At 43.2% G+C, this 24641-nt stretch overlaps 2 protein-coding genes across 2 annotated transcripts in view; both read right to left on the bottom strand.

Moving 5' to 3' along the window:
• Positions 1–14353, bottom strand: part of mcmdc2 (minichromosome maintenance domain containing 2) — a 68720-nt gene extending 54367 nt beyond the window's left edge. The window contains exons 1-4 of the mRNA XM_072254388.1: positions 14184–14353; positions 11413–11543; positions 11207–11266; positions 4978–5173 (exon numbers count right to left, since the gene is read on the bottom strand). Of these exons, the coding sequence (XP_072110489.1) occupies positions 4978–5173; positions 11207–11266; positions 11413–11543; positions 14184–14283 (487 nt within the window). The 5' untranslated portion in view covers positions 14284–14353. The remainder of the gene's footprint in view (positions 1–4977; positions 5174–11206; positions 11267–11412; positions 11544–14183) is intronic.
• Positions 14354–22993: 8640 nt separating this feature from the next.
• sgk3 (serum/glucocorticoid regulated kinase family member 3) overlaps positions 22994–24641 on the bottom strand; it is a 95696-nt gene continuing 94048 nt past the window's right edge. Inside the window, exon 17 of the mRNA XM_072254406.1 lies at positions 22994–24570. Coding sequence (XP_072110507.1) covers positions 24400–24570 — 171 coding nt within the window. The 3' untranslated portion in view covers positions 22994–24399. The remainder of the gene's footprint in view (positions 24571–24641) is intronic.

Genomic DNA, 24641 nt, shown 5'->3' on the forward strand with positions numbered 1-24641 from the left:
TCTTAGCAGTAACATAAAAGAAGAAACCCCTTACACATCTATAGATGTTGGTCAAGGTTTTAGATGTCATGCTGAATCTTTGCAAACTCCTAAGGAAGTAGAGGTGCTGCCATGCTTTCTTCATAATTGCACTTATGTGCTGGGCCCAGGACATAAATAATAACATCAAGGAAGTTCAAGTTACTGACTCTCTCCACCTCAGATGAGGACTGGCTCATGGATCTCTGGTTTCCTCCTCCTGAAGTCAATAATTATCTCCTTGGTTTTGATGATATTGAGTAAAAGGTTGTTGTCATGGCACCACATAGCCAGATTTTCAATCTCCCTCCTATATGCTGATTCATCACCACCTTTGATTTGGCTCATGACAGTGATGGTGTCTGCAAACTTGAATATGGCATTGGAGCTGTGCTTAGCCATACAGTCATAAGTGTAAAGCGAGTAGAGCAGGGGACTAAGCACACAGCCTTGTGTGCACCTGTGCTGATGGAATTGTGGAGGAGATGTTGTTGCTAATCCAAACTGACTGGTGACTACAAGTGAGGAAATCGAGCATCCAATTGTACAAGGAGGTATTGAAGCCAAGGTCTTGAAATTTATTGAATAGTTTTGAGGGGACGATGGTATTGAATGCTGAGGTCTAGTCGATAGATATCATCCCGATATATGCACTTCTGCTGTCCAGATAGAAACTATAGAAACCATAGAAAAACTACAGCACAGAAACAGGCCTTTCGGCCCTTCTTGGCTGTGCCGAACTATTTTCTGCCTAGTCCCACTGACCTGCACACGGACCATATCCCTCCATACACCTCCCATCCATGTATCTGTCCAATTTATTCTTAAATGTTAAAAAAGAACCGCATTTACCACCTCGTCTGGCAGCTCATTCCATACTCCCACCACTCTCTGTGTGAAGAAGCCCCCCCCCAATGTTCCCTTTAAACTTTTCCCCCCTCTCCCTTAACCCATGTCCTCTAGTTTTTTTCTCCCCTTGCCTCAGTGGAAAAAGCCTATCTATACCCATCATAATTTTATATACCTCTATCAAATCTCCCCTCATTCTTCTACGCTCCAGGGAATAAATTCCTAACCTATTCAACCTTTCTCTGTAACTGAGTTTCTCAAGTCCTGGCAACATCCTTGTAAACCTTCCCTGCACTCTTTCAACCTTATTAATATCCTTCCTGTAATTTGGTGACCAAAACTGAACACAATACTCCAGATTCAGCCTCACCAATGCCTTATACAACCTCATCATAACATTCCAGCTCTTATACTCAATACTTTGATTAATAAAGGCCAATGTACCAAAAGCTCTCTTTACGACCCTATCTACCTGTGACACCACTTTTAGGGAATTTTGTATCTGTATTCCTAGATCCCTCTGTTCTACTGCACTCCTCAGTGCCTTAATATTTACTCTGTATGTTCTACCTTGGTTTGTCCTTCCAAAGTGCAATACCTCACACTTGTCTGTATTAAACTCCATCTGCCATTTTTCAGCCATTTTTCCAACTGGTCCAAGTCCCTCTGCAGGCTCTGAAAACTTTCCTCACTGTCTACTATACCTCCAACCTTTGTATCATCAGCAAACTTGCTGATCCAATTTACCACATTATCATCCAGATCATTGATATAGATGACAAATAACAATGGACCCAGCACTGATCCCTGTGGCACACCACTAGTCACAGGCCTCCACTCTGAGAAGCAATTCTCTACTACCACTCTTTGGCTTCTTCCATTCAGCCCATGTCTAATCCAATTTACCACCTCTCCATGTATACCTAGCGACTGAATTTTCCTAACTAACCTCCCATGCGGGACCTTGTCAAAGGCCTTACTGAAGTCCATGTAGGCAACATCCACTGCCTTCCCTTCATCCACTTTCCTGGTAACCTCCTCGAAAAACCCCAATAGATTGGTCAAACATGACCTACCATGCACAAAGCCATGTTGACTCTCCCTAATAAGTCCCTGTCTATCCAAATGCTTGTAGATTCTGTCTCTTAGTACTCCCTCCAATAACTTACCCACTACCGACGTCAAACTTACCCGCCTATAATTTCCCAGATTACTTTTCGATCCTGTTTTAAACAATGGAACAACATGAGATGTTCCAGGATTGCGTGAAGAGCCAATTAGATGGCATCTGCTGTGGATCTGTTGTAGGCAACCTGAAGCAGAAGCAATTCGCTTCTCGGGCAGATGTTCAGAATCAGAATAAGAATCAGATTTAATATCACCAACATTTGTCATGAAATTTGTTATTATGCAGCAGCAGTACATTGCAATACATAATAATTCAAAACTGTAATTTACAGCAACACACACAAAAAATGCTGGTGAACGCAGCAGGCCAGGCAGCATCTATAGGAAGAGGTACAGTCAACATCTCAGGCCGAGACCCTTCATCAGGCCACAGAATTAAATACACTGTAATTTACAGTGTGTGTGTGTGTATACAGTATATTAAAAATGTTATATTAAATAAATAGTCTAAAAGGTAGTGTGTAGTGTTCCTGGGTTGGATGGAAATTTGATGGTAGAGAGGAAGAAACTATTCCTGAATTGTAGAGTGTGTGCCTTCAGGCTCCCTGTACCTCCACCCTAGTGGTAGCAATGAGAAAAGTGCATGTCCTGGGTAATGGGGGTCCTTGATGATGAATGCGGCCTTTTTGAAGCTTCACTCCTTGAAGATGTCCTGGATGCTGGAGAGGCTAGTGCCCATGATGGAGCTGAATGAATTCAGAACTTCCTGTGGTTATCCCCAACCCCCCACCAGACGGTGATGTAACCAGTTAGAGCGCTCTCCATGGTACACATGTAGAAATTTGTGAATGTCTTTAGTGACATACCAAATCTCCTCAAAATCTGAATGAAACATAGCCGTTGTTGTGTTTTCTTTATAACTGCATTAGTATGCTGGGCCCAGAATAGATCCTGAGAGATGCTGACACTCAGGAACTTGGAATTGCTCAGCTTTTCCACTACTGATCCATCATTAAGGACTGGCGTGTGTGCTAACATCTTACTCTTTCTCCATAATCGATTCTTTGGTCTTAGTGACATTGAGTGCAAGGTTGATGCTGTGACATCACTCAACTAGCTGATCTATCTCGCTCCTGTACACCTCCTCGTCACCATCTGAAATTCTGCCAACAATAGTTGTGTTATCAGCAAATTTAAAGATGGCATTTGAGCAGTGCCTAGCCACACAGTCATGGGTGTAGAGAGAGTAGAGCAGTGGGATAAGCACACATCCTTGAGGTGTGCCAGCGTTGATTATCAGTGAGGTGAGGATGTTATTTCCGATTCACACAGACTAAAGTCTTCTGGCGAGGAAGCCGAGGATCCAGTTGCAGAGGGAGGTACAGAGGCCCAGATTTTGTAGCTTTTTAATCAGAACTGTAGGAATGATTGTGTTAAACACGGAGCTGTAGTCAATGAACAGCAGCCTGACATGAGTATTAGTGATAGTCAATAAAGCAGCTCACCCTGCTCTTCTTGGGCACTTGTATGATTGTTGCCTTTTTGAAGCAGGTTGGAACTTCCGACTGTAGCAATGAGAGACTGAAAATGTCTTTGAACACACCTCCCAATTGGTTGGCACAGGTTTTCAGAGCCCTACCAAGTATGCCATTGGGGCCTGATGTATCACAATTGTTCATACTCTTGAAAGATATTCTGATGTTAGTCTCTGAGACAGAGATCACAGGGTCACCAGATGCTGCAGGGATCCTCATAGCTGTAGTTTTATTCTCCCTTTCAAAGTGTGCATAAATAGCGTTGAGCTCATCTGGGGGTGATGTTAGGCTTTACTTTGTAGGAAGTAATGGCCCATAAATCCTGCCAAAGTTGACGTGCATCAGATTCCACTTCTAATCTCAATCAGAATTGTTCTTTTGCTCTGGGCTAGCCCTCCGTACGTCGTACCTGGCCTTTCTTGTATAGTCCCGGATTACCAGACCTGAATGCCATGGATCTACTCCTCAGCAGACTATGAATCTCCTGGTTCATCCATGGCATTTGAATCGGGTATTACAGCAAGTTGTCGTAGACACATATTCATCCAAGCAGGCTTTAATGAAGGCAATGACAATTGTGGCATATTCATTCAGACTTGAAGATGAATCCCTGAATACTGTCCAGTCCACTGACTTAAATAAGTCCTGTAGGTGCTCCTCTACCTCCTTTTTCCATACTTTCTTGGTCCTCCCTACTGGTGTCAGTCTCTGCCTATATTTAGGGAGTAGAAGTGCAGTCAGGTGATCAGACTTTCTGAAGTGTGGGCCTTCTTGATGGTAGTGTAACATGGTCCAGTGTGTTGGCTCCTCTAGTTCCACAAGCGATATGCTAGTGATAATTATTGAGGGACTTTTTCAAGATGGCCTAATTAAAATCCCCCAAAATGATAAGGAAGGCATCAGGATGCACTGTTTCATGCCTGTTGATTATGTCACCCTGTTTGTCTAGAGTCTGTCTGATACAAGCCTGAGGCAGAAGATACACCATTACCAAGATGATGGCTGAAAACTCCCGCGGCAGAAAAAATGGATGACACTCGATCGCTAGATGTTACAGGTCGGGTGAGCAGGACTGGGATAGAACCGCCACGTTTGTATGCCATGGGAAGTTAATCACAAAGTATATTCCACCTCCTCTGCCTTGAAAACCTCAGCAGTCCTATCTTGGCGGTTTCCCTGTTGATATGTTTCATCACCACCTCCCACTGTGGATGTAAGTGCTACTGATAATAGTCATTGAAACAGGTTACCAAATTCTTCTTAGGTACCAGTATCATTGAAGCCTGCCTGAAACAGGTGGGTACTTCAGATTGCCGAAGTGAAAGGTTAAGGATCTCGGTGAACACACCAGCCAGTCTTCACTGAGATCTTTAAGTGGCATAAATAAATAAAAATAACACATTAAAACACAAGCTTTTATTAAATTCCTATTGATCATTTTTCTTACCTGTTGAAAAAGGGCAGCTTGATTCAGAACAAAGGAATCTTGCACCTTGTGTGTACTTTGTTACAGTTGTCATTGCAATAACCACTCCCTCTACCTTATAATACCTCAGCAGCTGGTATCCACGGGGGAACTGACAAAGGCTAAGTGAGTAACTTGGTAATGGAGGCAAGTGTGTCAACTTTAGCACAACATTAACCTTGAAAAGACCAGATGAAGTTATTTGTGGAAGAATTGCATTTAACAATTTGTTTTTCTTTAAATCACTAGATAATCACAGTACTGCCTAGCAGTATTGGTGGTTCTAAACTAGAAGACTATACATGCAAATCAAGGATTACATAATGCAGACTCATACTTCCAGTAAGGGAAGGGAAAATGAAAGGAAAAGCACAATTGAAACTGCTTAATTCTGTTTAAAATTCTGCTTTAACCATTTATATTTGTACCATTAGCCTGATAATTAAAATAATGAAGCTATTTAAAATAACCATAAAGATATGAAAGAAACTGTTGGAAACAGCAGATCAGGCAGCATCTTTGCAGAGGAAAGGTGTTAGCTTTTTGGGTTGAAGGCCCTTCATTAGAATTGCAAGTAGAGACAAAAATGGATTATTTTATGTCGCAGAGAAGGTGGGGGAGTATTCATAGGTATCAGTAGTGCAGAGCTGGTTGGCCCATTACTATATTTAAGGTTTTTTCTCAACAGTTAGGGCTTCTGATTTAGGATCACAGAGGGCTTCGTTGAAAATACAGTGAGATATTGACCAATCTCTGTAATACTCCCAGTGCCATGTGCTAGTCAGGACAGGAAGAGGATGATAATACAGAGGAATAAGTGGTTGAGGAACTGATGCAGGGAACAGGGTTTCAGGTGCTTGGATATTTGGAGCCTTTTCTGTGGTGGGAGTAACCTGTACAAGAGGGATGGGTTGCACCTAAACTGGAAAGGAACCAATATCCTGGCCTGTAAGGTTGGTAGTGCTACTCAGGAAGGGTTAAACTAGTTTGCAGGGGAATGGGATCCAGAGCACCAGATCAGAAAGTGGAGAGATGGAGAGGATGGTGGATGTCAGGGCCAGTAAAAACAGGTGGGAGCAAAAGATATGGGACAGATAGTTTGAAATGTGTGTATTTTAATGCTAGTAGTGTTATGTGTCGAACTGAACGGCTCTTCTTCGGAGGCCTTCAACACTCGCAGCGGTGTGAAGCAGGGCTGTGTGCTTGCCCCCACCCTGTTTGGCACCTTCTTCGCAGTCATGCTGAAGCACACCTTTGGAACATCAACCGATGGTGCCTACCTCCACACCAGATCGGACGGGAGGCTGTTCAGTCTGTCCCAGCTGAGGGCAAAAACCAAGGTATGTGAAGTACTCATCAGGGACATGTTGTTTGCAGACGATGTGGCACTGGCAACACACTCTGAAGAGCAACTGCAGCGCCTCATGGTCAGCTTCTCAAGAGCTTGCCAGGACTTCAGCTTGACCAACAGCCTGAAGAAAACCAACGTGTTGGGCCAAAGCGTTGAGCACCCCCCATCAACAACTACAAGCTGGAGGTAGTTCACAAGTTTACATACCTTGGCTCCACCATCACGGACAGCCTCCCCCTAGACCCCGAGATCAATAAACAGATCGGATGAGCCGCCTCAACATTCACCAGGCTGACAAAGGGAGTCTGGGAGAACAGAAAGCTGACGACGCACACCAAGGTTGCAGTCTGCAGGGCCAGCGTCCTCAGCACACTGCTTTACGGCAGCGAGACCTGGAGCCTCTACTCCAGACAAGAGCAGCGTCTCAACACTTTCCACCTTGGCAGCCTGAGACGCATTCTGGATATTAAGTGGACTGACCGAGTCACCAACAATGAGGTCCTGGCCCGCACCCAGATACCCAGCCTCTTCATCCTGCTCCAACAAAGCCATCTCCGCCGGCTGGGCCACGTACACAACATGTCAGATGGGAGGATCCCGAAAGACCTGCTGTACAGGGAATTGGCCTCTGGCAAGAGAGCACAAGGGCGGCCCCATCTTCGTTTCAAAGATGTTTGCAAGAGAGACATGAAGTCACTGAAAATGAATGTCGAGAGGTGGGAGGACGTTGCAAGTGATCACTCTCACTGGAGGCTGGAACTACGCAGAGGTCTAAAAAGAGGAGAAGAGAAGCTGAGGCTTGCTGCTGAAGAAAAGCGCACTCATCGGGAAAACAGCACCGATACAACACTGGAGGATAGCGCCTTCAAGTGCAGTCGATGCAGCCAAGACTGTCACTCCTGTGTGGGCCTCTACAGCCACAACAGACGCGCTCTAACACAGACTGAAGCAAGACTTTCCAGGCGCAGATCCATGGTCTCGCGAGACTAACGGATGCCACCACCACCACCAGTGTTATGTGTAAAGGTGATGAACTTAGAAGATGGAACCATAATGTAGTGGCCATTACAGAGATTTGATGAGAGAGGGACAGGAATGGGTGCTTAATGGGTGCTGAACGGATCCTGACCCAGACCTGGGCCGTACCCTCTAAATATCCGGACCTGCTTCTCGGTTTTTTTGCACTACCTTAGTTCCCATTTTTCTATTTATGATTTATAATTTAAATTCTTAATATTTACTAATTTTAACTATTTTAAATATTTTTAATATTTAATATTTGTAATCTAGGGAGTGTGAAGCGCAGAATCAAATATCGCTGTGATGATTGTACATTCTGGTATTAATTGTTTATACAGTATAAAGTAGTATAATATCCCAGGTCTTCAATGTTTTAAAAAGTGTAGTAAGGCAGTTAGAAGAGGTGGGACATTGCACTACTAATCAGGGACGATATCACCGCTGCCCTCAAAGGGGGCATATTGGAGGGCTCATCTAATGAGTCTATATGAGTAGAACTCAAAAATACGAAGGATGCAATCACTCCGATGGGATTGTGCTACAGATTCCCAATAACCACCAGGACATTGAGGAACAGATATGCAGGCAGAGTAAGGAAAGGTGTAAAAACAATAGGATTTCTGTCATGGAGGACTTCAACTTCCTTAATATAATCTGGGACCTTCCCAGTGCAAGCAGTTTAGAAGGGGCAGAATTTGTTAGGTGCATCCAAGAAGGTTTCTTAAATCACTGTGTCAATAGTCCAACAAGAGAAGGGACTGTACTGGACCTGGTGTTTGGTAATGAGCCTGGCCAGGTGTCTGACCTTTCAGTGGGTGAACAGAGATTACAACCCCTTAAGTCTCAAGATAGCTAAGGATTGATAAGGATAAACATGAACCTTGTGGGAGAATATTAAAATGGAGTAGGGCAAATTATGAGAGCATTAGGCAGGAACTAGGGAGAGTTAGTTGGGAACAACTGTTTTTGGGCAAGTTCACATCTGACATGTGGAGGGTGTTTAAAGACCAACCAACTGCACAGAGTACAGGACGGTTAGGTCCCAGTAAGAAGAAAGGACAAAAATGGCAAGGCAAGCGAACCTTGAATGTTGAGAAAGGTGATGAATTTAGTCAAGGAAAAAGGAAAAGTATGTAAAGCTTAGGAAGCTAGAATCAAACAGAGCCCTTGCAGATAAAGAAGCCAGAAAAGAACTCAAGCAAGTAATTAGGAGAGCCAGGACGGGTCATGAAAAATCCTTGGCAAGTAGGATTAAAGAGAATACCAAGGCATTCTGATAATGCATCAAGAGCAAGAGGATAACTAGGGAGAAGGTAGTAGCGCTCAAAGATAAAGGGGAAGAACATTTGCTTCGATGCAGATGACGTGGGTGAGGTTCTTAATGAGTACTTTACATCAGTATTTACCAAGGAGACGGACATGGGCAATAATGCTGAGCATATTGATATGCTAGGATATTTTGTAGAGGAGGAGTTAAAGAGCATTAAGGCAGATAAGTTCCCAGGTTCTGAGGGGATATACCCCAGCTTTTCGAGACAGGAAAGGGAAGAGATTATTGGGGCCTTGACTAATATCTTCATGTCCTCTCCAGCCACGGGCAGCATCCCAGAGGACTGACAAGTAGCTAATGTTATTCTATTATTTGAAAAGGGAACAAGGGATAATACTGGACACTCCAGACTGGTGAGTCTCAAGTCAGTAGTAGAGAAGTTACTGGAGAGAATTCTTAGGGATAGGATTTATAAGCATTTGAAAAACTCGGGTCAAACATAGAAACATAGAAAACCTACAGCACAATACAGGCCTTACTTTACATGTGCTCACTTTAGAAATTACCTAGGGTTACCCATAGCCCTCTATTTTTCTAAGCTCCATGCACCTATCCAGGAGCCTCTTAAAAGATCCTATCGTATCCATCTCCACCGCAGTCGCCAGCAGCCTATTCCATGCACTCATCACTCTCTGCGTAAAAAACTTATCCCTGACATCTCCTCTGTACTTAATGTCCAAGCACCTTAAAACTGTGCCCTCTCGTGATAGCCATTTCAGCCCTGGGAAAAAGCCACACGATCAATGCCTCTTATCATCTTATACACCTCTATCAGGTCACCTGTCATCCTCTGTTGCTCCAAGGAAAAAAGGCCTAGTTCACTAAACCTATTCTCATAAGGCATGCTCCCCAATCCAGGCAACATCCTTGTAAATCTCCTCTGCACCCTTTCTATAGTTTCCACATACTTCCTGTAGTGAGGTGACCAGAACTGAGCACAGTACTCCAAGTGGGGTCTGACTAGGGTCCTATACAGCTGTAATATTACCTCTCGGCTGTTGAACTCAATCCCATGGTTGGTGAAGGCCAATACACCGTATGCCTTCTTAAACACAATCAACCTGCGCAGCATGTTTGAGTGTCCTATGGACATGCACCCCAAGATCCCTCTGATCCTCCACACTGCCAAGGGTCTTACCATTAATACTATATTCTGCCATCATATTTGACCTACCAAAATGAACCACCTCACACATATCTGGGTTGAACTCCATCTGCCACTTCTCAGCCCAGTTTTGTATCCTATCAATGTCCTGCTGTAACCTCTGACAGCCCCCCACACTATCCACAACACCCCTAACCTTTGTGTCATCAGCAAATTTACTAACCCATCACTCCACTTCTTTATCCAGATCATTTATAAAAATGAAGAAGAGAATGGGTCCCAGAACAGATCTCTGAGGAACACCACTTGTCACCAACCTCCATGTAGAATATGGCCCGTCTATAACCACTCTTTGCCTTCTGTGGGCAAGCCAATTCAGAATACACAAAGCAAGATCCCCTTGGATTCCATGCCTCCTTATTTTCTCAATAAGCCTTGCATGGGGTACCTTTTCAAATACTTTGCTGAAATCCATATACACTACATCTACTCCTCTTTCATCAATGTGTTTAATCACATCCTCAAAAAATTCAATTAGGCTCATAAGGCATGACCTGCCTTTGACAAAGCCATGCTGACTATTCCTAATCATATTATGCCTCTCCAAATGCTGCCTGTCAGGATCTTACCAACTCCTGAAGTAAGACTCACTGGTCTATAATTTCCTGGGCTATCTCTACTCCCTTTCTTGAATAAGGAAACAACCTCTGCAAACCTCCAATCCTCCAGAACCTCTCCTGTCCCCATTGATGATGCAAAGATTATTGCCAGAGGCTCAGCAATCTCCTCCCTCGCCTCCCACAGTAGCCTGGGATATATCGGGTCCCGGTGCCATATCCAACTTAATACTTTCAAGTTGTGTCTTACTAATTTAACTGAGCTTTTTGAGTGGTGACAAGCATGATTGATGAAGGTAGAGCAGTGGATATTGTCTGCATGGATTTTTGTAAGGTGCTTGACAAAGTTCTTCGTGGAAGGCTCATCCAGAATATTAAGATGCATTGGATCCGTGGTGAATTAGCCGTTTGGATTCAGAACTGGCTTGTTCATAGATGACTGAGGGTAATGGTTGAAGGGAGGTCTGTGATTAGTAGTGTTCTGCAAGGATCTATACTGGGACCTCTGCCAGTTGTGATATATAAATGACCTGGATGAAAATGTAGATGGGTGGGTTAGTAAGTTTGCAGATGATATGAAGATTGGTGGTGTTGTGGACAGCATTGAAAATTGTTAAAGAATACAACAGGATATAATGTATGTCATTTGCAGATATGGGCAAAGAAATGGCATGTGACTTTTTTGATAAGTCAGCTTGCTGTTGTATCTTATATGCAAAGAAGCCTTATGGTACAGAAAACTCAGTCAACTTGATAAAATTTAATCGGAACTTGATACACCTATTTACCTGGCTTTCAGTTTCTAGTTGTGGAATTAATGACAACGTCTTGATAGATGTAAAGCACACCTGAAAAATATTCTTAAATTGATTAACCTCTGAACACTGCAAGACTTCAGTTAGACTATATGAATTATGAAAACCGGAATTGAAAATATTTTAAATATCACAGTTTGTCACCACTAGCATCATTCAGGACTTCTCTTCTTACTCACAGACTGAAACAAACATGTTGCTCTTATTGGCTGATGAAGAACACAGTTACCAAGTCTTGCATCCAACTCTGCTAGATCAGATGGACTCACATAAATAATGAAGCGATAGACAGCATGACACTGTTTGGAATCTGTAAAGTAAGCACAGAATAAACCAAATATTTGTAATTCTGATCCTGTGAGAAGGCTGTCAAATGCATACTAATCAAGGTTAGTAACTGCTAAAATACTGCCAGCTCCAACAAGATTCTACCATCTGTTCCTCTCCCCTTCCTGAATTTCTCTGATATGCTCCCATGCAAACTCACAAAAGTGTCATTACATAGGGAGTGGCTGGTAGGGGTGGAAGAATGGATTTAGGAATGCTGAAAGGGGTAGGGGACACATGTATAGTGATAGAATCTTGTTGGAGTTAGCAGAAATCCTGGAGACTGTTGGGGAGGAAGTAGAGTACCATGAGAACTCGTTTTTTTTTCAGGATATGGAGTGAGCAGAGGTTTGGGAAATGGATGAGAATTAGTCAAGAGGTAGTCTGTCCTTTATGGCATTGGGGAAGCCACAAACCAATTCAAGACAAATCAGGTAATCTCATATTCGTATCACCAGATTCTCCTATAAACAGACCCCCACAATCTTTTTAACAGAAAATGTTGAACATACTCTAAAGATCAGGGAGCATTTGTGGAAGCAAAAAAAAACAGTAACAAAGTTACAATGAGAGGAGAGAGGTGGAAAGAGAATAAAAGGGAAAGGTTGGAGAACTTTAAAAATTTAAAGACTGAATGGCTGTGATGCCTGCTGAAAGTAGTTGGCAAAGGGATGTCTGGATGAAGAACAGCAGGAGATAAATGAATACCACAGAGAGTTTTATGAAAACTGAATGTAGATTTTATTATCCAAGATGTACTTACATAAATAGTGATCCAGAGTTGCAAAGATTAAAATTCTTGATTCATATTATAATCTCACTGGTGCACCTTCTTGCTTCTCCTAATTTCAAGAAGGCAAAGTGCAATACATTCTAGTCTGACATTGTAATTATCAGGCTGATCTTCGCCAGCCAGGCAAATTAATAAAAATATTTTAGTGGTTTAATTCTATTTTAAATTGCTCCCCTCAAAACAGAAAATGACAGTATGTTGCACAAACCTGGCTGGTAGAAAAACTATTCTAACTGGAAATTTCTCTTAAGATGACTGGAACTAAGGAAGGGAGCCTTCACGCCTTGTGTCTGATTTTCCTTACTGCTGTGTTCTTTCTTAGTTGGGCAGGTTACCTAAAGCAGGATCGGTGCTCAAATACTGGGGAATGAGTTCATTAAACCTGAACAATTCTCTCTACCTTAGGGAAAGGCCATAGAGGATAAGGGGCAGTCATGTGGGGTTGTGGCATGAGAATCACCCAACTGCCTGCTTTCCTTTCAAGATAACTCACTGAGAAACAGGTTGGAATTGTTGGGCAGCATACATATAACAAAACATTTAGCTTACAATACATGGGATAAAGGCTTACATGGTTCACGCTCTCTTTAACTTTGTAAAGGGACATCTCACAATAACATCTTTCTCATTGCTTGTGTAAAGAGTTGGCCAAACACCAAATATTGCACATGCCCTGTATGTATCTCCTTGGGTTAATCAGATACAGAAAATTATTAGGCCAGTGTGATGTGGAAGGTGATGGGAATGTAACTCCAAGTCAGATTTATTGGACTTTGTAAAAGTATATATAACACAGGTGATCATCAGTGTTCACATAAAAACATAACATATATTATACTCAATTTTTAAAGAAAGAGCACAATTAGAACAAAAAAGTCCATTATATTGCAAAGTGGTCATGATGTTGTTATACTGAAGTAGTGATCAAGATTGTGCAGGTTGATTCAAGAAGTGAATGGCTGAAGGGAAGTATCTATCCTTGAACCTGTTAGTGTGGGATTTCATGGTTCTGTACTTCCTATGCGAAGACAACTGCGAGAAGGTAGTGGGGATCTTTGACGATGTCTTCAAATCTGGTCACCTCACTACAGGAAGGATGTGGATACTATAGGAAGAGTACAGAGGAGTTTACAAGGATATTGCCTGGATTGGATAATCCTTATGGGAATAGGTTGAATGAATTTGGCCTTTACTCCTTAGAGTGATAGAGGATGAGAGGTGACGATAGAGGTGTATAAGATGATGAGAGGCATTAATTGTGTGGATAGCCAGAGGCTTTTTCCCGGGGCTGAAATGGCTAACATGTGGGGGCATAGTTTTAAGGTGCTTGGAAGTAGGTACAGAGGGGATGTCAGGGGTTAGTTTTTCACACAGAGAGTGGTGGTTGCATGGAATGCACTGCCGGCAGTGGTAGTGGAGGCGGATACAATAGGGTCTTTTAAGATTCTTAGATAGGTACATGGAGCTTAGAAAAATAGAAGGTTATGCAGTAGGGTAATTCTCGACAGGTTCTAGAATAGGTTACATGGTCAGCACACATTTGTGGGCTGAAGGGCCTGTAATGTGCTGTAGATTTCCATGTTCTATGACAAATGTTGCCTTATTGAGGCAGCCCCTAATATAGATGGTGGGGAGGGATGTGCTCCATGTTAGACCAAGTTCACTCAGGAGGTGAAGAAAAACATTCAGTATGGCTGGAGCCTACAACCATCCAATGTGTGGTGTCGGTGGGGGTTGTGTAGTCTCAGTTTATAGGATTTGCACATAGGGTAGTTCATTAATTGAGTGTTTTTTTGTCTTTACAGGTATTTTTTCCTTCAAAAATATTACCATTATACCGCCTGCAGTCACTGATAAATTTGTCCAGCCCTCCAGTCCTGTCCAAGTAAACTAGGGCCACTTCCTTGAGAGCCAGATCCTCAGGTGCCATCCTAGAGAAGGGCCAGGTCTCGCTGGATCCTTCGCTCCACTCGGCGCTGTTTCACGCTGGCAGGGCCGGGCCTTTACCTCCTCCACTGGGTTGTCAAACACCAAGCTTCGCTCCTCCCATGAGCCGCCCAAAGCCAGACACTGACGCGCAGGCGCAGCGGCCCCTGGCTCATTGGCGCCCCTTGTGCAATTAATTGCAGCCAAAGCATCAACTCGTGGGAACGCATGAGAGACTCTAGGTACTCCACGTATTGCGTTGGTTTTCGGCAGGAGCTGTCATACAATTCACTAAACCACTGGAACTATTAAGGTTGACGGTGCAAAGTTTTTGAAGGTCAATAAAATGCAGACATTCAGCAGGCTGATCGACACCTTCAATAATTCAACAGCGATGGAGCAACAGGCTCATTCGTTAGCCCGAATGTGAACCAGCATCCAGAATGCAAGCAGGGAATGCAGCCAGGGGGTCTAGAGTTCAGACTGGGTTCCTTAGGCGGAGTTGAGGTCTGAAGGGTTTGCGAGAGCAGAGGTGTCCATTGTAGAAAATTGTACAAGAGTAATAAAAGTATTTTGTTAACAACATTAACTTCTGCTTTATTAACAGTTGCCATTGTGAAACTGAGGAACTAAGGGGGCAGCATTTGGCCACACTTTCGGAGGGAAGACATTTCATATTTGCGTTCGGGAGGACACGGCTCAAGCACAATCCAATCCAGACCCGTTATGAGGTCTCACTGACCAGTGTCTAATCATTATTGGGCATGATAATTTCCGAAAATCTCTAGAGGCAATCTATCATAACCAACATTTTAACCCATTGCCTACTGCTTGCTAACCTGAGGCAATATAAATTATTCCTCCATACACAGAACCCATAGAAATGAAATAAGATAACGTTATTTCTCCACTCCTTGAAAAGGTATTTGCTTATCAACAATCTTCATTGATCGGTTCGGGACTCTGGTCTGGTCCAACATTCAACACACACAAAATGCTGAAGGAACTCAGCAGGCCAGGCAGCCTCTATGGAAAAGAGTACAGCTGCTGAGTTCCTTCAGCATTTTGTGTGTGTTGCTTGGATTTCCAGCATTGCAGATTTTCTCTTGTTTGTGACCTGTCTTAACATTCGTCTGCTCCACAGCTGCATGCAAGCTATTCAACCTCATTGCTCAAACACAATGCGCAACATTCAACACACTTCACTACTTTGCCATCAAAATCAGAGGCGGCTACGCAGCTGTCAGCTGTAGATCAGGCATAACCTGGATCTCACACCAGAGCAGTGTTCGGCATCATTGGTAATTTACTATAGCTTCATTCATATATGAATGGGTATTTATGTCAGTCTATTTTACATCCTTGCAAGCGGAACAAGTGCGACACCTCTTCCCTCAATACCATTCAGGGCCCAAAACAGTCCTTCCAGGTGAGGCGACAATTCACCTGTGAGTTTGTCGGGGGTCATCTACGGTATCCGGTGCGGCTTCAGATACACCGTTAGAACCGATGCAGATTGGGGCTTCGCTTTGTCGAGCAGCTTCGCTCCGTTCGCCACAAAAGGCCACATATTTCAATTCGAATTCCCATTCCCATATGTCGGTCCGTGGCCTCCTCTACTGCCACGAAGAGGCCACGCTCAGGTTGGAGGAACAACTCCTCATATTCCGAAGCAACACAGACCCAAAATGCTGGAGGAACTTAGCAGATCAGGCAGCATTTATGGAAATCAATAAACAAATGACGTTTCGGGCCACGACCCTTCTTCAGGACTCGTGTTTATGATCTAATATTCCGTCTGGGTACCCTGATTTGCAGAGTTCCTCCAGCACTTTATGGTGTGTTCTTCACGATGTCCAGCATCCGCAGAAGAGTGTGAGGGGGAGAGGAGGGAATCTTTCACTGCTTCCTTTTCTGCGGCCGTTTGCTGCATAATTAGTAGCAAGAATGAAGTTCTGTGGCTGGGTTGTGGAGCATTCTTTAGCTCAAAATCGATCTGGATGCCCACCGTAGGATGGTCTTTGCTTCAACAAAATAATTTTATTTCAGCGCGCTAATCGATGAAGGGGAGGCTATGTCCACAAAACTCTCTGCAGTTTCCTGCAGTCATGTGCAAACTTTTCAGGATGACTGTTTATTCTGCTCCATGGATGCTGCCTGACCTGCTAAATTCCTCTAGCATTTTGTGTATATTGCTGGGGATTGAACATCTGCAGAATAGCGTGTCTCGTGTGGAAATATGCCTTTCATTGTTTGAACATAATGCCTGCATGTGTGGGATACAATGTGATGAACTTGGCAACACCAGAAAACTCTTGTCACCTAATTTATGGTGGTGGCTAAAATGCTGAGAGAACAGAATATTCCAGAAGGAAGCATGACTATGGCCATGGCAGTGCAATCTGGCTGCATAGTCATAAAGTATACCGTGAGAAAAGGAAGTAGAAGTTGAAAAGATGAATTTCTAGTTACTGTGTATCACCAGATTGAGTCTGGCATTAAGTGCCCTTAGGATTGACAGAAATACACTGTCAGAAATCAGACATTAATATAGTTTTGTAGAAGCTGGCAGTACTCAATGTACTCTGAACCAAACAATCTGTACTTTACTGAGCGATGATTATTGGTCACAACAGCACAGGTAGCTTTACTATTCTTCATTAGAAAAGCACACTTACATCCTTTGTGTTCTATGACTTTGTAACACTACAGCCCAAACAGGCCATTCAACCCATCTAGTTCATGCCAAACTATTACTCTGCTTAGTGCCATTGACTGACACCCAGATTATACTCTTCCCATTCATGTACTTATCCAAACTTCTCTTAAATGTTGCAATTGAACCCACATCCACTGGCAACTTGTTCCACTCTCTCACTACCATCAGTAAAGTTGTTCCTTGTCAGATTCCCCTTACATATTTCACTTTTCACCCTTAACCTGTGACCTCTTGTTCCAGTCACACCCAACCTCAATGAAAAGAGCCTGCCACATTTATTCTTTCTATATGCTCCTATACTCTGTGGGTGGGCGGGAGCCCTAACTTATTCAAACTTCTCCCTATGACTCAGTTCCTCAGATCTGCAACACTCTTGCAAGTTTTATCTATATGAAACATAGAAAACCTACAGCACAATACAGGCCCTTTGGCCCACAAAGCTGTGCCGAACATGTCCCTAGAAATTACTAGGTTTACCTTTAGCCCTCTATTTTTCTAAGCTCCATGTACCTATCCAAAAGTCTCTTAAAAGACCCTATCGTATCTGCCTCCACCACCATTGCCGGCAGCCCATTCCATGCACTCACTACCCTCTGCATAAAAAACTTACCCTGACATCTCATTTGTACCTACTCCCCAGCACCTTAAAACCTGTGTCCTCTTGTGGCAACTATTTCAGCCCTGGGAAAAAGCCTCTAACTATCCACACAATCAATGCCTCTCATTATCTTGTACATCTCTATCAGGTCACCTCTCATCCTCCGTCACTCCAAGGAGAAAAGGCCGAGTTCACTCAACCTGCTTTCATAAGGCATGCTCCCCAATCCAGGCAACATCCTTGTAAATCTCCTCTGCAGCCTTTCGACAGTTTCCACGTCCTTCCTGTAGTGATGCGACCGGAATTAAGTACAGTACTCCAAGTGAGGTCTGACCAGGGCCCTATATAGCTGCAACATTACCTCTCGGCTCCTAAGTTCAATTCCACGATTGATGAAGGCCAATACACTGTATGCCTTCTTAACCACAGAGTCAACCTGTGCAGCTGCTTTGAGCGTCCTATGGACTCGGACCCCAAGATCTCTCTGATCCTCCACACTGCCAAGAGTCTTACCATTAATACTATATTCTGCAGTCATATTTGACCTACCAAAATGAACCACTTCACACTTATCTGGGTTGAACTCCATCTGACACTTCTCAGCGCAGTTTTGCATCTTATCAATGTCCCGCTGTAACCTTTGACAGCCCTCCACACTATCCACAACACCTCCAACCTTGGTGTCATCAAACTTTAACCCATCCCTCCACTTCCCCAACCAGGTCACTTATAAAAATCACAAAGAGTAAGGGTCCCAGAACAGATCCCTGAGGCACACCACTGGTCACCGACCTCCACGCAGAAAATGACCCCTCTACAACCACTCTTTGCCTTCTGTGGGCAAGCCAGTTCTGGATCCACAAAGCAATGTCCTCTTGGATCCCATGCCTCCTTACTTTCTCAATAAGCCTTGCATGGGGTACCTTATCAAATGCCTTGCTGAAATCTATATACACTACATCCACTGCTCTTCCTTCATCAATGTGTTTAGTCACATCCTCAAAAAATTCAATCAGGCTCGTAAGGCATGACCTGCCCTTTACAAAGCTATGCTGACTATTCCTAATTATATTATACCTCTCCAAATGTTCATAAATCCTGCCTCTCAGGATCTTCTCCATCAATTTACCAACCACTGAAATATGACACATTGGTCTCTAACTTCCTGGGCTATCTCTACTCCCTTTTTTGAATAAAGGAACAACATCCGCAACCCTCCAATCCTCCAGAACCTCTCCCATCCCCATTGACGATGCAACAATCATCGCCAGAAGCTCAGCAATCTCCTCCCTCGCCTCAAACAGTTGCCTGGGGTACATCTCATCCAGTCCCAGTGACTTATCCAACTTGATGCTTTCCAAAAGCTTCAGCACATTCTTTCTTAATATCTACATGCTCAAGCTTTTCAGTCTGCTGCAAGTCATCACTGCAATCACCAAGATCCTTTTCCATAGTGAATACTGAGGTAAAGTGTTCATTAAGTACCTCTGCTATTTCCTCCAGTTCCATACACACTTTCCCACTGGCACATTTGATAGGTCCTATTCTTTCACCTCTTATCCTCTTGCTCTTCACATACTTGTAGAATGCCTTGGGGTTTTCCTTAATCCTGCCCACCAAGGCCTTCTCATGGCCCCTTCTGGCTCTCCTAATTTCCTTCTTAAGTTCCTTCCTGTTATCCTTATAATCTTCTTGATCTCTAACATTACTTAGCTCTCTGAACCTTTTGTAAGCTTTTCTTTTCTTCTTGACGAGAGTTATTACAGCCTTTGTACACCACGGTTCCTGTACCCTACCATAACTTCCCTGTCTCATTGGAACGTACCTATGCAGAACTCCACACAAATATCCCCTGAACATTTGCCACATTTCTTCCATACTTTTCCCTGAGAACATCTGTTCCCAATTTAAGCTTCCAATTTCCAGCCTGATAGCATCATAATTCCCTTTACTCCAATTAAACGCTTTTCTAACTTGTCTGTTCCTATCTCTCTCCAATGCTATTGTAAAGGAGATAGAATTATGATCGCTATCTTCAAAATGCTCTCCCACTGAGAGATCTGACACCTGACCAGATTCATTTCCCAATACCAAATCAAGTGCAGTCTCTCCTCTTGTAGGCTTACCTACATATTGTGTCAAGAAACCTTCCTGAACACACCTAACAAACTCCATCCCATCTAAACCCCTTGCTCTAGGGAGATGCCAATCGATATTTGAGAAATTAAAATCTCCCATCACGACAACTCTGTTATTATTACACCTTTCCAGGATCTGTTTCCCTATCTGCTCCTCGATATCCCTGTTACTATTGGGCAGTCTATGAAAAACCACCCTGTAGAGTTATTAACCCCTTCCTATTCCAAACTTCCACCCACAGAGACTCCGTAGACAATACCTCCATGAGGTCCACCTTTTCTGCAGCCGTGACACTAACTCTGATCAACAGTGCCACGCCCCCACCTCTTTTGCCTCCCTCCCTATCCTTTCTGAAACATCTAAAGCCTGGCACTTGAAGTAGCCATTCCTGCCCCTGCACCATCCAAGTCTCTGTAATGGCCACAACATCATAGCTCCAAGTACTGATCCACACTCTGAGCTCATCCGCTTTGTTCACAATACTCCTTGCATTAAAATAGGCACATCTCAAACCATCTGACTGAGTGCATCCCTTCTCTACTACCTGCCTGTTCTCCCTTTCTCACTGTCTCCAAACTTTCTCTATTTGTGAGCCAACCTCCCTTTCAGTTCAGTTCGGTTCCCACCCCCCAACAATTCTCTTTTAAACTCTCCCCAATAGCCTTAGCAAACCTTCCTGCCAGGATATTGGTTCCACTGGGATTCAAGTGCAACCCGTCCTTTTTGTACAGGTCACACCTGCCCCAGAAGAGGTCCCAATGATCCAGAAATCTGAAACCCTGCCCCCTGCTCCAATCCCTCAGCCACGCATTTATCCTCCACCTCATTCTATTCCCATACTCACTGTCCCGAGATTACTACCTTTGAGGTCTAGCTTTTCAACTTCTTTCCTAACTCCTGTAGTCTTTTTTTCAGGACCTCCTCCCTTTTCCTGCCTATGTCATTGGTACCAATCTGTACCATGACCTCTGGCTGTTCTCCTTCCCACGTCAAGATGTCATGGACATGATCAGAAACATCCCGGACCCTGGCACCTGGGAGGCTATCTACCGTTATGTGTTTCTTTCCTGCGTCCATAGAATTGCCTGTCTGACCCCCTAACTATAGAATCCCCTGTCATTGCTGCCGTCCTCTTCCTTTCCCTACCAATCTGAGCCACAGGGCCAGACTCTGTGCCAGAGGTGCGACCACTGTTGCTTCCCCCAGGTAGGCCATACCCCCCAACAGTACTCAAGCAGGAATACTTATTGTTAAGGGGGACAGCCACTGGGGTACTCTCTAGTATCTGCTTCTTGCCCTTCCCTCTCCTGACTGTTATCCACTTCTCTGTCTCCTGTGGTTCCAGGGTGACTATCTTCCCAAAGCTCCTCTCAATCACCTCACTCTCCCTGAGCAGACGAAGGTCATCGAGCTGCAGCTCCAGTTCCCTAACGCGGTCTCTAAGGAGCTGCAGCTTGACGCACCTGGTGCAGATGTGGTTGTCCGGGAGGCCGGGAGTCTCTAGGACTTCCCACATTTGACACGGAGCACAGAAAACCAGCCTCACACACATACTCTCTGTCTTTATTTTAAACAGATTACCTACCTGACCTCCACTCCTTATCACCTAAGCCCCATTGAGCCTAAGCCTTCCTACTCTGTCTCCCACTCTGTAAATCTGCCTTCCTTTTAAATTCTTCCCGCTGTTCTCACTGGCTGACCGCCACGCACTTGCGCAGTCGAGCCCTGTTCAAACTGCCGAAGAAATAACCGTCACCTTCTCAACTCTGCTCACTTTTAAACTCTTCCTGCTGTTCTCCCCGGCCGACCTTCACACACTTGCGCAGTCGTGCCCTGTTCAAACTGCCGAAGAAATAACCTCTACTGCCTTTCCTTCAATTTTCCTTAACATCTACTGCCTTTCCTTCAATTGTGCTGATATCCCTCTCAAAAGACTTTAAGATTGGTTATACACAACTTACCATGCACAAAGCCACGTTGACTATCTCTAGTCAGGCCTTATATATATCCTGACCCCAAGGATACCTTCCAAAAATTCACCCACTACTGACATTATGCTCACCCAGCCTATAATTTCCCTTCTTATTCATAGCCTTTAGTGAACTACTGAACAACATTAGCTAACATCCAGTCTTCCGGCACCTCACCTGCTGTTAAGGACATTTTAAATACCTCTGCCAGGGCCCCTGCAAGTTCTGCACTAGCCACCCACAAGGTCCAATGAGACATCTTGACAGGTCCTTTGGACTTATCCACCCAACTTTATCTCAATACAGCAAGCATTTCCTCTTCTGTAATCTGGATATGGTGGTCCATGACCTCACTACTGTTTTGTCTCAATTCTATGGACACAGTGTCCATCTCACGAGTAAATACAGATGGAAAAAATCCACTTCTGATTTCCCCATCTCTTTTGGCTCCATGCATAGATGACCAAATATAATAATAATAATAGACAAACCACAAATAGTACCAAAATCTACATGTGTTTGGTGGCTTCTTTAAAGTTATACCAGCTTTTGGGGGTATTCTGCCTGATACCTTGGGACTGCGTTGAGTTCAAAGCCTCTAAGGGGCCTAATGAGTGCCAAGAAAACACCCCCCACACCATTGCACCACCACCACCAGCCTAAACCATTGACACAGGGCAGGATAGTTTATGCCAAATTATGACCCTGTCACCTACATGCCACAGCAGAAATCGAGATTCATCAGACCAGTCAATATTTTTCCAATCTTCAGCTGTCCAGTTTTGGTGAGCCTACACCCACTGTAGCCTCAGTTTCCTGTTCTTAGCTGACAGGTGGAGAACCTGGTGTGGTCTTCTGCTGCTGTGGCCCATCCACTTCAGACTCAATGTGTTGTGCATTCAGAGATGCTCTTCTGCAGACCACTGTTGTAACGAGTAGTTGTTTTGAGTTACCAGCATCTTCCTATCAGCTTGAACCAGTCTGGCCATTCTTCTCTGACCCCTCTCATTAACAAGGTGTTTTTGCCCCCAGAACTGCCACTCACTGGAGGTGTGCTGGTGTGCACAATAAAATGGCCACTGAGTATATAATTAAGAGCTTCTCCCTTCAATGTTGAAGATGATGTTTCATTTATACAGAATAAATTAAAATATCTTAAAACAAGCTCTAAACCTCTTAAACATTAGCAAATGGCAGGCATTTCACCATCAATTTCTCCTGAATAATTTTCCTCCATTACTACAGTCATAGACTCCAAGTTACCAGAAAGAGTTTTCTGAACAACAATTTTATCTGTTATCAGAATACAAAAAGAGGAAAGTATAGATTATTTTATAAAAATGGCTTATTGCTTACAGTTCACATGATGATTATTCTACATACAGAATACATATGGAACAAATAGAGGATAGCCTGGATGCAGTGTGGGTTCTGGAACAACATAAGTAATGTAGAAAATATTGGGGAAAAAAATCACTTAACTATGTTCTCTACCTGCTAAATGAACTGGTTGGAGTCCTGATAAGGGTCTTGGCCCAAAATGTCGACTGTCTACTCTTTAATGGATACTGCCTGGCCTGCTGAGTTCCTCCAGCATTTTGTGTGTTTTGCTTTGGATTTCCAGCATCTGCTCATTTCCTCATGAAGGGTTTGTTGAAACTGGTCTACAAGTCTTTCATTAATTTGGCAGAATAATGGATCAAAACATTAAGTATCAGATGTGATTCCATGCACGCCAAATTTTACCAATGTGTTAAAAAACAATGCATTTGAATTTTAAATTAACACTTGCATTCATATTATCCTTGCATCATCCTTTTAACACTAAATGTAAAAAATATTATCAATAACTATTGAGAATATATTTTAAATATGTGCTATTTAATTGCTTTACTGTATCAGTTTACATCCACCTCAAGCACGCTGCACCGGTTAAATATGTTATAATATAAAAGTACAGTTTCATCTTATTCAGATAGAGATTTTTCTGTTATGTACATTTCCAGTTTATTTTAGTAAAACAAAAGTAATGTTTAGTAGATGGTGCCCAGTTCACATTAAATAACTTGTAAAACATTTTCATGTATCTAACCTGCGAGGTCATGATTTTTTCTCCATTTTCAAGTAAAGTCTACGCCATAAATTCAATTTTTTACTGAGCGACAATTCAAGTGAATCTTCAAGTGAACTGATAAAAATTTTGACCAGAATCTAAATATGATAAGTTATTACCGTATGACAAGTGAAAATATGTCTGTAAACTGCAATTTGCCAGTCACAATATATCAGCTCAAGAGAACCATCACAGCACACATTAATCCAGCCTTAATTACCAACACTGATTAATTGTGCCTATGATATTTAAAAGATATAACGTAGAGCACTTCATCAGTATTTCAACAAAATCGGTGGGGGGGGGGTGAGGGGGGAGGGAAAGCAATCATAAGCAATTGTTAAAAATGCAACACTTTGGAATCTTCAGACTTGAAAATGGTGAAGTAAATATTCTATCACTTGAAAGTTGCACAAGGAATGTACAGTATATAGTAGTTTAGAGGTTCAAAATTCACTGAATTGCTACTAGCTTTATTTAAGACATGCAGATGGTTATGGTGTAAAATCAAAAGTCCCCATGTATCCTTATGAAGGTATTTTCATTTTGTGTTGTGTTCAGTTTCCTATAGAAGATGACCTTCATAAAAATGAATCTTCAATAGGTGGGGCATAAGAAAAGCCAATAAAGGCATCATCAGCTTCTAAAACACTGGCATTGACTATGGAGCGGTCAGGAGAATGACAGATGGAGTGTGGAACTTGTTCTTCCGTAAATTCTGGATCAAAATTTTGCAGGTCTTCAGGACCAGCCTGAAACACAAATGCTAGTGTTGTCACATCCTCAAAACAGTTATGACATTCAGATATGTTGCACTTACATG

The sequence above is a fragment of the Mobula birostris genome, chromosome 1 (genome assembly GCF_030028105.1).
Source record: "Mobula birostris isolate sMobBir1 chromosome 1, sMobBir1.hap1, whole genome shotgun sequence".
Lineage (NCBI taxonomy): Eukaryota > Metazoa > Chordata > Chondrichthyes > Myliobatiformes > Myliobatidae > Mobula > Mobula birostris.